Below are 12,464 nucleotides of genomic sequence, written 5' to 3' on the forward strand. Positions count from 1 at the left end.
ATCAGTTTATTGTTACCTAGGAAACAAATAATTGTTAATATCATCCACAATATTTATTGTTACCAGAAAATGATTGTTAATATCATCCATCAATTTATTGTTACCTAGGAAACAAATGATTGTTAATATCATCCATCAATTTATTGTTACCTAGGAAACAAATGATTGTTAATATCATCCATCAATTTATTGTTACCTAGGAAATGATTGTTAATATCATCCATCAATATATTGTTACCTAGGAAATGATTGTTAATATAACCAACCATGGATTTGTATTTATGATAGGATTGTTAGATATCATCAGTTACGTCAGTACATAAGGAGATGATGTCATTAATAATCACCATCCAGTACATAAAGTCACGCATCAGTGATTAATGCTGATGAGTCATTCACAAACCATTCATACCATAGTTTCTATTGGCAATATACAATACTTACAAACAAAAACAAAATTATACACAGGACAATTGTGAATTACGTCACACATCACCAAGTTATACACAGGAGAATTTTGAGTTACGTCACACATCACCAGTTTATACTCAAGAAAACTGTCATCATTCTCATCCGTCAGTTGTTCATACTCAATGTTACTGGTCACAGATGCATGTGAGAATTTTCAATTATGTCACTTGTCACTAATTTACATCCTTGAAAATCAGGGATAATGGCACTTATCACTGATTTATACCCAGGAGAATTATGAAAAAATTCGCTCATTCTAGCAATTTTTATGCCAAAGAAAATTACTTATTGTGTCTTTAATGTACGTATTACAATTAAAATAAACATCACAATCAGCAGTAAACATGGCGTTCAGTTGGTGATGACACAGGGAGCCACCACAGGGCAATCCATTACACATGTGTCCAGCTCCTGAGACAGATTAGAAGGACTGGCAATATAGCAGCATGCAATATGTTAACAAGGGCCATAACTATGGCAAGGACGAAAGATTGCAATGGTGTAATGATAAGTGTCTTTAACCTGTGAAATGTTTTGTTGCTTCCTGAGTTGTGATAGTTCATCTTCCACAGAAATTGTGTTCACCGAAAAAGGTACATATGGAAGGGCAGAGTTGAAATTGATCTCAAACAAAAAATGAAAAGTGATGAGGGTGTAATGTCTGAAAAATATACCAAGTTTTGTTGTCATGCACCTAACATTTAAGATGGAGACCGACTACTAAAGTGACTAAATAAAAGAAAGTAGCACTATAGTTGGTGCCATTCTGAATAAATTGTAGATGACTGCAGTCAGAATAGAGGCAGGGCCAAACAAGTAGGCTCCTATCATAAAAGTAGGGGAAATGAATCAGAAGAAACTATAGTCAGCTTTAATCAGAAGAAACTATAGTCAGATCCTATCAGAAGAAACTATGGTCAGTTCCTATCAGAAAAAGCTACAGACAGCTCCTATCACAAGAAACTATAGTCAGCTCCTATCAGAAGAAACTATAGTCAGCTTTTATCAGAAAAAGCTACAGTCGCCTATCAGAAAAAACTATAGTCAGCTCCTATCACAAGAAACTATAGTCAGCTCCTATCACAAGAAACTATAGTCAGCTCCTATCACAAGAAACTATAGTCAGCTCCTTTCAGAAGAAACTATAGTCAGTTCCTATCAGAAGAAGCTATAGTCAGCTCCTATCACAAGAAACTATAGTCAGATCCTATCACAAGAAGCTATAGTCAGCTCCTATCACAAGAAACTATAGTCAGTTCCTATCAGAAGAAACTATAGTCAGTTCCTATCAGAAGAAGCTATAGTCAGTTCCTATCACAAGAAACTATAGTCAGCTCCTTTCAGAAGAAACTATAGTCAGTTCCTATCAGAAGAAGCTATAGTCAGCTCCTATCACAAGAAACTATAGTCAGATCCTATCACAAGAAGCTATAGTCAGCTCCTATCAGAATAAACAATAGTCAGCTTTTATCAGAAGAAACTATAGTCAGCTTTTATCAGAAGAAACTATAGTCAGCTTTTATTAGAAGAAACTATAGTCAGCTTTTATCAGAAGAAACTATAGTCAGCTTTTATCAGAAGAAACTATAGTCAGCTCCTATCAGAATAAACAATAGTCAGCTTTTATCAGAACAAACTATAGTAAGCTCCTATCACAAGAAACTATAGTCAGCTCCTATCAGAAGAAACTATAGTCAGCTCCTATCACAAGAAACTATAGTCAGCTCCTTTCAGAAGAAACTATAGTCAGATCCTATCAGAAGAAACTATAGTCAGCTCCTATCACAAGAAACTTAGTCAGCTTTTATCAGATATCAGAAGAAACTATAGTCAGCTCCTATCACAAGAAACTATAGTCAGCTCCTATCACAAGAAACAATAGTCAGCTTTTATCAGAAGAAACTATAGTCAGCTCCTATCAGAAGAAACTGTAGTCAGATCCTATCACAAGAAACTATAGTCAGCTCCTATCACAAGAAACTATAGTCAGCTCCTATCACAAGAAACTATAGTCAGCTCCTTTCAGAAGAAACTATAGTCAGATCCTATCAGAAGAAACTATAGTCAGCTTTTATCAGATATCAGAAGAAACTATAGTCAGCTTTTATCAGAAGAAACTATAGTCAGCTCCTGTCAGAAGAAACAATAGTCAGTTTTTATCTGAAGAAACAATAGTCAGCTTTTATCAGAAGAAACTATAGTAAGCTCCTATCATAGTCAGCTTTTATCAGAAGAAACTATAGTCAGATCCTATCAGAAGAAACTATGGTCAGTTCCTATCAGAAAAAGCTACAGACAGCTCCTATCACAAGAAACTATAGTCAGCTCCTATCAGAAGAAACTATAGTCAGCTTTTATCAGAAAAAGCTACAGTCGCCTATCAGAAAAAACTATAGTCAGCTCCTATCACAAGAAACTATAGTCAGCTCCTATCACAAGAAACTATAGTCAGCTCCTATCACAAGAAACTATAGTCAGTTCCTATCAGAAGAAACTATAGTCAGTTCCTATCAGAAGAAGCTATAGTCAGTTCCTATCACAAGAAACTATAGTCAGCTCCTTTCAGAAGAAACTATAGTCAGTTCCTATCAGAAGAAGCTATAGTCAGCTCCTATCACAAGAAACTATAGTCAGATCCTATCACAAGAAGCTATAGTCAGCTCCTATCAGAATAAACAATAGTCAGCTTTTATCAGAAGAAACTATAGTCAGCTTTTATTAGAAGAAACTATAGTCAGCTTTTATCAGAAGAAACTATAGTCAGCTTTTATCAGAAGAAACTATAAGCTCCTATCAGAATAAACAATAGTCAGCTTTTATCAGAACAAACTATAGTAAGCTCCTATTACAAGAAACTATAGTCAGCTCCTATCAGAAGAAACTATAGTCAGCTCCTATCACAAGAAACTATAGTCAGCTCCTTTCAGAAGAAACTATAGTCAGATCCTATCAGAAGAAACTATAGTCAGCTCCTATCACAAGAAACTTAGTCAGCTTTTATCAGATATCAGAAGAAACTATAGTCAGCTCCTATCACAAGAAACTATAGTCAGCTCCTATCACAAGAAACAATAGTCAGCTTTTATCAGAAGAAACTATAGTCAGCTCCTATCAGAAGAAACTGTAGTCAGATCCTATCACAAGAAACTATAGTCAGCTCCTATCACAAGAAACTATAGTCAGCTCCTATCACAAGAAACTATAGTCAGCTCCTTTCAGAAGAAACTATAGTCAGATCCTATCAGAAGAAACTATAGTCAGCTTTTATCAGATATCAGAAGAAACTATAGTCAGCTTTTATCAGAAGAAACTATAGTCAGCTCCTGTCAGAAGAAACAATAGTCAGTTTTTATCTGAAGAAACAATAGTCAGCTTTTATCAGAAGAAACTATAGTAAGCTCCTATCATAGTCAGCTTTTATCAGAAGAAACTATAGTCAGTTCCTATCACAAGAAACTATAGTCAGCTTTTATCAGAAGAAACTATAGTCAGCTTTTATCAGAAGAAACTATAGTCAGCTTTTATCAGAAGAAACTATAGTCAGCTTTTATCAGAAGAAACTATAGTCAGCTTTTATCAGAAGAAACTATAGTCAGATCCTATCAGAAGAAACTATAGTCAGCTCCTATCACAAGAAACTTCGTCAGCTTTTATCAGATATCAGAAGAAACAATAGTCAGTTTTTATCAGAAGAAACTATAGTCAGCTCCTGTCAGAAGAAACAATAGTCAGTTTTTATCAGAAGAAACTATAGTAAGCTCCTATCACAAGAAACTATAGTCAGCTTTTATCACAAGAAACTATAGTCAGCTCGTATAAGAAAAAGGTATTGTGGCCTATCAGAAGAAACAACATTCGACTAGCATCAGAAAATAAACTATAGTCAGCTCCTATCTGAAGAAACTATAGTCAGCTCCTATCAGAAGAAACAACATTCGACTAGTATCAGAAAATAAACTATAGTCAGCTCCTATCTGAAGAAACTATAGTCAGCTCCTATCACAAGAAACTATAGTCAGCTCCTATCACAAGAAACTATAGTCAGCTCCTGTCAGAAGAAACTATAGTCAGTTTTTATCGGAAGAAACTATAGTCAGCTCCTATCACAAGAAACTATAGTCAGCTCCTGTCAGAAGAAACAATAGTCAGTTTTTATCAGAAGAAACTATAGTCAGCTCCTATCACAAAAAACTCTAGTCAGCTCCTATCACAAAAAACTATAGTCAGCTCCTATCACAAGAAACTATAGTCAGCTCCTATCACAAGAAACTATAGTCAGCTCCTATCAGAAGAAACTATAGTCAGCTCCTGTCAGAAGAAACAATAGTCAGTTTTTATCAGAAGAAACTATAGTCAGCTCCAATCACAAAAAACTATAGTCAGCTCCTATCACAAGAAACTACAGTCAGCTCCTATCACAAGAAACTATAGTCAGCTTCCATCAGAAGAAACTATAGTCAGCTCATATAAGAAAAAGGTATTGTGGCCTATCAGAAGAAACAACATTCGACTAGTATCAGAAAATAAACTATAGTCAGCTCCTATCTGAAGAAACTATGGTCAGTTCCTATCAGAAAAAGCTACAGACAGCTCCTATCAAAAGAAACTATATTCAGTTCCTATCACAAGAAACTATAGTCAGCTCCTATGAGAAAAAGCTACAGACAGCTCCTATCAAAAGAAACTATGGTCAGTTCCTATCACAAGAAACTATGGTCAGCTCCTATCTGAAGAAACTACAGACAGCTCCTATCAGAAGAAACTATAGTCAGCTCCTATGAGAAAAAGCTACAGACAGCTCCTATCAAAAGAAACTATAGTCAGTTCCTATCAGAAGAAACTATTGTCAGCTCCTATAAGAAAAAGGTATTGTGGCCTATCAGAAAAAACCATATTCGACTAGTATTTGAAGAAACTATAGTCAGCTCCTATTAGAACAGCAAAGGGAATGAACAAGGTCATGCGAAAGATCAAGAAGAAAGTAAAGTTAATAGATGATGTTTTCTCTCTTAGGATAGAGAGGCATGCAAAAATAGTAATTACATGTGGAAACAGTGACAGAGGCAGTTTCACTGTTTCCTGTTCCTGCAGAGTTGACAGCAAAGCATGTGTATGACCCGGAATCAGAGGTGACAGCATCAATAATTGTCAGGGATGGAGTTGATACACTTGATCCTGAGAAGTTGACTCCATCAACAGTAATGGTCTGTGTTCCAGATCCAACATCACGTTGCCAGAACACATTGGTAACAGTTGTTACAGAGGACACCGTACAGCCAAGTGTAATTGTAGTTGACACCTGGGCACCAAAGCTTGTCTGGGCAATGGTCACCGTAGGAACTGAATTAAAGATGCAAATTCAAACGAAAAAAATCTTAACCATATACTCTACTTTTTTCTACTTTTCTGTGGATTTTGACCATTTGAGCTTCTATTCACTAAGTGGTTACAGCAATTCCTCTTCAATTTCAGCAAAAATACAATCCGTTCTCACTTAAGTATCTACCATACAGGAATCTCAAAACTGAAATAATGAATATTCACAATGACCCCTCCCTTATCTGTATATGAAGTATATGTCTACACTGACCCCTCCCTTACCTGTATATACAGTATATCTCTAAACTGACCACTACCTTACCTGTATATACAGCATATCTCTGCAATGACCACTACCTTACCTGTATGTACAGTATATCTCTAAACTAACCCCTCCCTTATTGGTAAATACAGTATATCGCTACATTGACCCTTCCCTTATCTGTAAAGGAGATATCAAACAAAATAAAATAATATAATTACCCTGTGCTAGCACTCCGGGTAAAAAAATGGCTGCCAGCAATAAGACAGGTGAAACTCCACCCATTTTGGAAAGCTCTGTGGTCGAAATCTGTTAAATTTGGTTGATACAGGCACGAAACTTTGTGGAAACCCTTTGACTCTGCCTCCAGGTGAGGTCCGTCACACTGACCTGGTGCACCTGCGGAATATTTACAATAGTTGTGTGAAAGTTTTGTTCATGAATACACTACTAATCAATAGTGAGTACACAACAGCAGTAATATAATGATTACATTTAACATTGTTTTCTGAAAATCAATCCTGGTTTGATGTACGAAGGCTTATGTGTATCAAGGGAAAACTGACCTCTATTTCCAACGATGGTCCACTTGAGATTCTCTCTCTCATTACTAACATCTTAACACTTTCAATTTCACTTTCATTGTGGTAATAATTTCAAAACACCAACATATATCTATAAACACTGAAATTGGATGTCTCTGAAAATTGTTTTGTGATTAACAAGCAAAATCAACCAGGAAACATGAATGCTTTACCAAAGCTCATATATATTGGTATTTTTATTGTCATTCTGGAAAAAAGGTAATTTCAATTTGAACAAGAAAACAGAGTCAAAGTTTAAGTGTACTGCAAAATAATCCTTTCACTAAAGGAAGACAAAATTCTTTACAACAGACTCTAAATGAAAAAAAATTGAGCCACTTCATGAAGTTCCACCCTGGTTTGTTTACCTAATATCTTAGATATCCCATAAGTAAAGCTTGTCCATGTTTGACCAGTATCTGACCATCTGACGACATTGTTAGACAGTAAGGGGAGTGGACTATTCAATGGAAGAGGCACAATTGGCCTGTTTGGTTTTCTCTTTGAAAATGATGTAGATAATATGAGACCATTTTTGGTTAAATATAGCCTTTTGTTGAAATTGACATGAAAGAATATTCTGAACTACAAAGAAAATGCGAATACAGTAGAAACAACAAGAACAATGTAAAGATTTAATTGAAAAACCATCAGCCAATCAGAAACTTTTATTAAAACAGTAGCAACTTCTGATGGCACATTACACGAATATAAATAACAGGAAATATTTCTGAGCTGACAGACCAGCTTGTTTCCATATATCCTGTACATCACTGCGAGACTACAATCAATGACATAAGAGAATTTTAAAGACACAATCAGATTTATAAAACTGTTCAAATTTTCGTTTTCAATTCTGTGTTTCTGTCAGATTTATAGGAACTTTCAAAACACATGAATGCATACATCATTTTAAGTGTCCAGAATTTTGTTTTAAGATTTTTATGTATGAATATCAATAAAAGTTTTCTGGGTTTGAGTACTGAGTCATGATTAAACGTAAGAATGGTTTGAAGCATTTTATATCAAACAATGTAAAACGATCATGTAAAATACCCTCTTCACTACTGACTTCAGATAATAGAATACAGGTGTGGTTACTGTCAGGTGAGAGAGCTTGGTCAATACTCCAACAAACTTGGAACAAAATTTTCTATAATACATGTGTATTTAACCTAAATATTCAAGGTTTGAAAATATAATTCAGTCAGGATCAAATATCAATGATTCATAAACTACAATGACTTGTCACAGAATTGGTCAAAGTTGTACATCTACATTTACAGCTAACTGAAGGTGAAGATATAAATCTTTCATAATTATAGAGGTATTTTTTTCATCCATAGATTTGTAATCCTAGCTCTAAAGACTTGCTTGCTACAAACATTACCGGGTATATTCATATTCATGATGGCATGAAAATTTCTCTGACAGTTAAAGAGATCATTCACCCATGTCAGTTAAAAAATTGCTCCCCGGCTTTAAATACACTTAGAAATCTGTGTAATATGTAGGCTGTATAGCACTGATATATCATATCTGATTTTTGCAAATGTGACTTTGATTTTTTAGAAGATAAATGCTATCCCCCATAAGAAGGGATCCCAGAATGATTTTTTTGTCTCCTGGTACATGTCTTTATTTGTGGAAGCAAATATTTACTCATCATTTAATTCATCAGTATGATAGTAATATCTAGGAAAATCAAGTCAATACATGGATTATTTCTAGCAAAACAATTATATGATATATGAAGATGAGCACAGAAAAAAAACAATGATAAATTTTAGATGTCTAGACAGAGGATGGTCCACAGGCAGCCAAAGTATGCCACACTAACACTAATTAGCAGGCTAGGACTTGGGGAACAAACACAGGATATTTTAGAGGAGAAATTCATAACAGCACTTTTTGAAAAAAAGCTGAATTCTTTTAATGTCAAAATTCAAGATGGCCACTTTGGCAAAACATCAATTACAAACTCCAACAACATTCAAGAGAGCCATCGGACTTGTTCTGTTAAGTTTCAAAAAATTAACATGCCAGGAAAACATCATTTCTTTCCAAAACACAACAATAAAAACAATATTTGATGATAATGAGATACTTAAAAACAAAAATTAACAAAGCAAAGTTAAGTATCAGTGTCTTAATCTTAATTATCCAAAACTTCACAGTATTTTTGTATATAAAGATGTTGGATTATTAAAAACTTCACAGTATTTTTGTATATAAAGATGTTGGATTATTAAAAACTTCACAGTATTTTTGTATATAAAGATGTTGGATTATTAAAAACTTCACAGTATTTTTGTATATAAAGATGTTGGATTATTAAAAACTTCACAGTATTTTTGTATATAAAGATGTTGGATTATTAAAAACTTCACAGTATTTTTGTATATAAAGATGTTGGATTATTAAAAACTTCACAGTATTTTTGTATATAAAAATCTTAATTATCCAAAACTTCACAGTATTTTTTAATATAAAAATCTTAATTATCCAAAACTTCACAGTATTTTTGTATATAAAGATGTTGGATTATTAAAAACTTCACAGTATTTTTGTATATAAAAATCTTAATTATCCAAAACTTCACAGTATTTTTGTATATAAAAATCTTAATTATCCAAAACTTCAGGGTATTTTTGTATATAAAAATGTTGAATTATCCAAAACTTTGGAAGAGAACAAATAGATAACTGAAGAAAACAGCAGCAAAATGTGCAAAAGATGTAAAGAATATTGCATCAAATAGGCCTACCTGCTACAAGATGTGGCACAGATTACTCCAGTCCCGACAGCATTCCAGCAATACGAACAACTCGCCCCACTCACCACTACTATGACAGACTTGATAATCTATTTTAAACCACAAGCACTATTCCATTCAGCCTTTAGCAAATTTCTTTGAATGTTGTCAAACCTGTATTGCCACCTCCAGCTACCTCCGCCCTGCTGTATTGGGCACTCAATGGATGGTATTGTTATTTACTGTCAACATTACCGGTTTATTCCACATATGGTATTACAAACCTGTTCCTTATAAATTTACTGATTACAGGAACACCTACTTACATTACAACCAAATATTCCGTGAGAAGTCCTTGTTTAATACAGCTAGTTTGTATCATTTTCAACAACTTGATTTAGGTTTTTTGTAGATTTTTAGTTGAAATACATATTCTATCATAATTGTGGAATGGTACAGTTCTTGGACAGAAAAATATTTTCATTCTATCATTTAGAATCACTGGAATACATTATCTTAATGATCAATGAACATTCACATGCTATGAATTGCACTATAAAAAGCATATGAATACAAAACAAAGAAAACAGTCTGACCCTGTCTGATAGCTTTCTTCTGGAGTTACACTAAATTAAAATACGGACAAATTTCAAGGCTGCATTTTTTTCTATTTCTCCAAATCCCATAGCAGAGCAAAGTGTTAAACCATTCATCATGCATAAGGTCAGTAAAATATTTATATGTCAATACTTGTATATCCAACTCTCTCCTTGACAATCAAATATAAAACTCCCTCCTAAATAAGTCATTCAATACATAGCCACTCCTTTAAAAGATGTTCAACACACAACCCTTCCTAAATAAGCTGTATGATATACAACCCCTTCTAAAATAAGCTGTTCAACACAGTGCCCTTCCTAAATAATCAGTTACACAAACAGCGCCTTCTAAATAAGTCTTTCTGAAGAAACTGTTCAATACATAGCCCCTCCTAAAAAAGCTGTTTACTACACAGTCATTCCTTAGAAAGGGGATCAGCACAGTGCCCTTCCTAAATAATCAGTTACACAAACAGCGCCTTCTAAATAAGTCTTTCTGAAGAAACTGTTCAATACATAGCCCCTTCTAAAAAAGCTGTTCACTACACAGTCATTCCTTAGAAAGGGGATCAGCACAGTGCCCTTCCTAAATAAGCTGTTCAATACATAGCCCCTTCTAAAATAGCTGTTCACTACACAGTCATTCCTTAGAAAGGGGATCAGCACAGTGCCCTTCCTAAATAAGCTGTTCAATACATAGCCCCTTCTAAAATAGCTGTTCACTACACAGTCATTCCTTAGAAAGGGGATCAGCACAGTGCCCTTCCTAAATAAGCTGTTCAATACATAGCCCCTTCTAAAATAGCTGTTCACTACACAGTCATTCCTTAGAAAGGGGATCAGCACAGTGCCCTTCCTAAATAAGCTGTTCAATACATAGCCCCTCCTAAAAAGGCTGTTCACTACACAGTCATTCCTTAGAAAGGGGATCAGCACAGTGCCCTTCCTAAATAAGCTGTTCAATACATAGCCCCTTCTAAAATAGCTGTTCACTACACAGTCATTCCTTAGAAAGGGGATCAGCACAGTGCCCTTCCTAAATAAGCTGTTCAATACATAGCCCCTTCTAAAAAAGCTGTTCACTACAGTCATTCCTTAGAAAGGGGATCAGCACAGTGCCCTTCCTAAATAATCAGTTACACAAACAGCGCCTTCTAAATAAGTCTTTCTGAAGAAACTGTTCAATACATAGCCCCTTCTAAAAAACCTGTTCACTACACAGTCATTCCTTAGAAAGGGGATCAGCACAGTGCCCTTCCTAAATAAGCTGTTTACTACACAGTCATTCCTTAGAAAGGGGATCAGCACAGTGCCCTTCCTAAATAAGCTGTTTACTACACAGTCATTCCTTAGAAAGGGGATCAGCACAGTGCCCTTCCTAAATAAGCTGTTTACTACACAGTCATTCCTTAGAAAGGGGATCAGCACAGTGCCCTTCCTAAATAAGCTGTTCAATACATATTGCCTTCTAAATGAGCCATCCAATACACTGCCCCTCCTAAATAAGCTGTTGAACACACAACCCCTTCTAAAATCAGCTGTTAAATACACAACCCCTTCTAAAATCAGCTGTTCAATACACCGACCCACCTAAATAAACTGTACAATACACACTGCACCTCCTAAAGAAGCCTGTTAAATAGTAAATACACTAACAATCCTGTTATTTTTTTTGGGGGGGCATGTTAGATACCTCTTTAATCTGAATGATTTCTGAGTTCCTATTTCTTATTTATTTGTAGGTTTTTGTAGATCAAGGGAAAAAATTAATGATTGGATTTTCTGGGTTTCCGCCTAACTACAATATAAGATGCGACCAATGCCTTACTCAGGTTTATAGAAATAACAAAAACCAATTAATATCAAGTGTTGAGTAAATAAACAAACCCGGGATAAGGTTTAGTTACAAAATCCACAAATAACAGGAGCCTGCGGCCACTACCACAGAAGGAGCTTAGTAGAATGGCTGACAAGATTACAAAGGCTAACATAGTCAGCAGGAATGCAGGTTTAACATGTCTCTCTCCATTAGACAACTCCAAGATGGTCGTTACCAGGCCCAAGGTAGATACAACAGATATTGATAGAAAGAGGTGTTTTCTTTTTCACAAAAGTTTTTTCCCTACAGAAAGGGGTGCTCACATTCTTACTAATGGTCTTCCCTCGAGAATGGTGTACTCACTCTTTCATTAATAATCTTCCCTACAGAAAGGGGTGCTCACATTCTCACTAATGGTCTTCCCTTGAGAATGGTGTGCTCACTCTCTCATAAATAGTCTTCCCTACAAAAAGGGGTGCTCACATTCTCACTAACGGTCTTCCCTACAAAAAGGGGTGCTCACATTCTCACTAACGGTCTTCTCTTGAGAATGGTGTGCTCACTCTCTCATTAATAGTCTTCCCTACAGAAAGAGGTGTTTACTATGTTACTAGTAGTCTTTCCTAAAGAAAGGGGTGCTCACTATCTTACTAAA

At 35.1% G+C, this 12,464-nt stretch overlaps 1 protein-coding gene across 1 annotated transcript in view; it reads right to left on the bottom strand.

Annotated features, from left to right (window-relative positions):
• Positions 1 to 6,337, bottom strand: part of LOC132548388 (hemicentin-1-like) — a 62,083-nt gene extending 55,746 nt beyond the window's left edge. Inside the window, exons 1-2 of the mRNA XM_060212252.1 lie at positions 6,274 to 6,337; positions 5,515 to 5,811 (exon numbers count right to left, since the gene is read on the bottom strand). Of these exons, the coding sequence (XP_060068235.1) occupies positions 5,515 to 5,811; positions 6,274 to 6,337 (361 nt within the window). The remainder of the gene's footprint in view (positions 1 to 5,514; positions 5,812 to 6,273) is intronic.
• Positions 6,338 to 12,464: the final 6,127 nt, after the last annotated feature.

This window comes from Ylistrum balloti, unplaced genomic scaffold (genome assembly GCF_031769215.1).
Source record: "Ylistrum balloti isolate Yb309-2 unplaced genomic scaffold, AGI_CSIRO_Ybal_v1 Utg370010, whole genome shotgun sequence".
Taxonomy (NCBI): domain Eukaryota; kingdom Metazoa; phylum Mollusca; class Bivalvia; order Pectinida; family Pectinidae; genus Ylistrum; species Ylistrum balloti.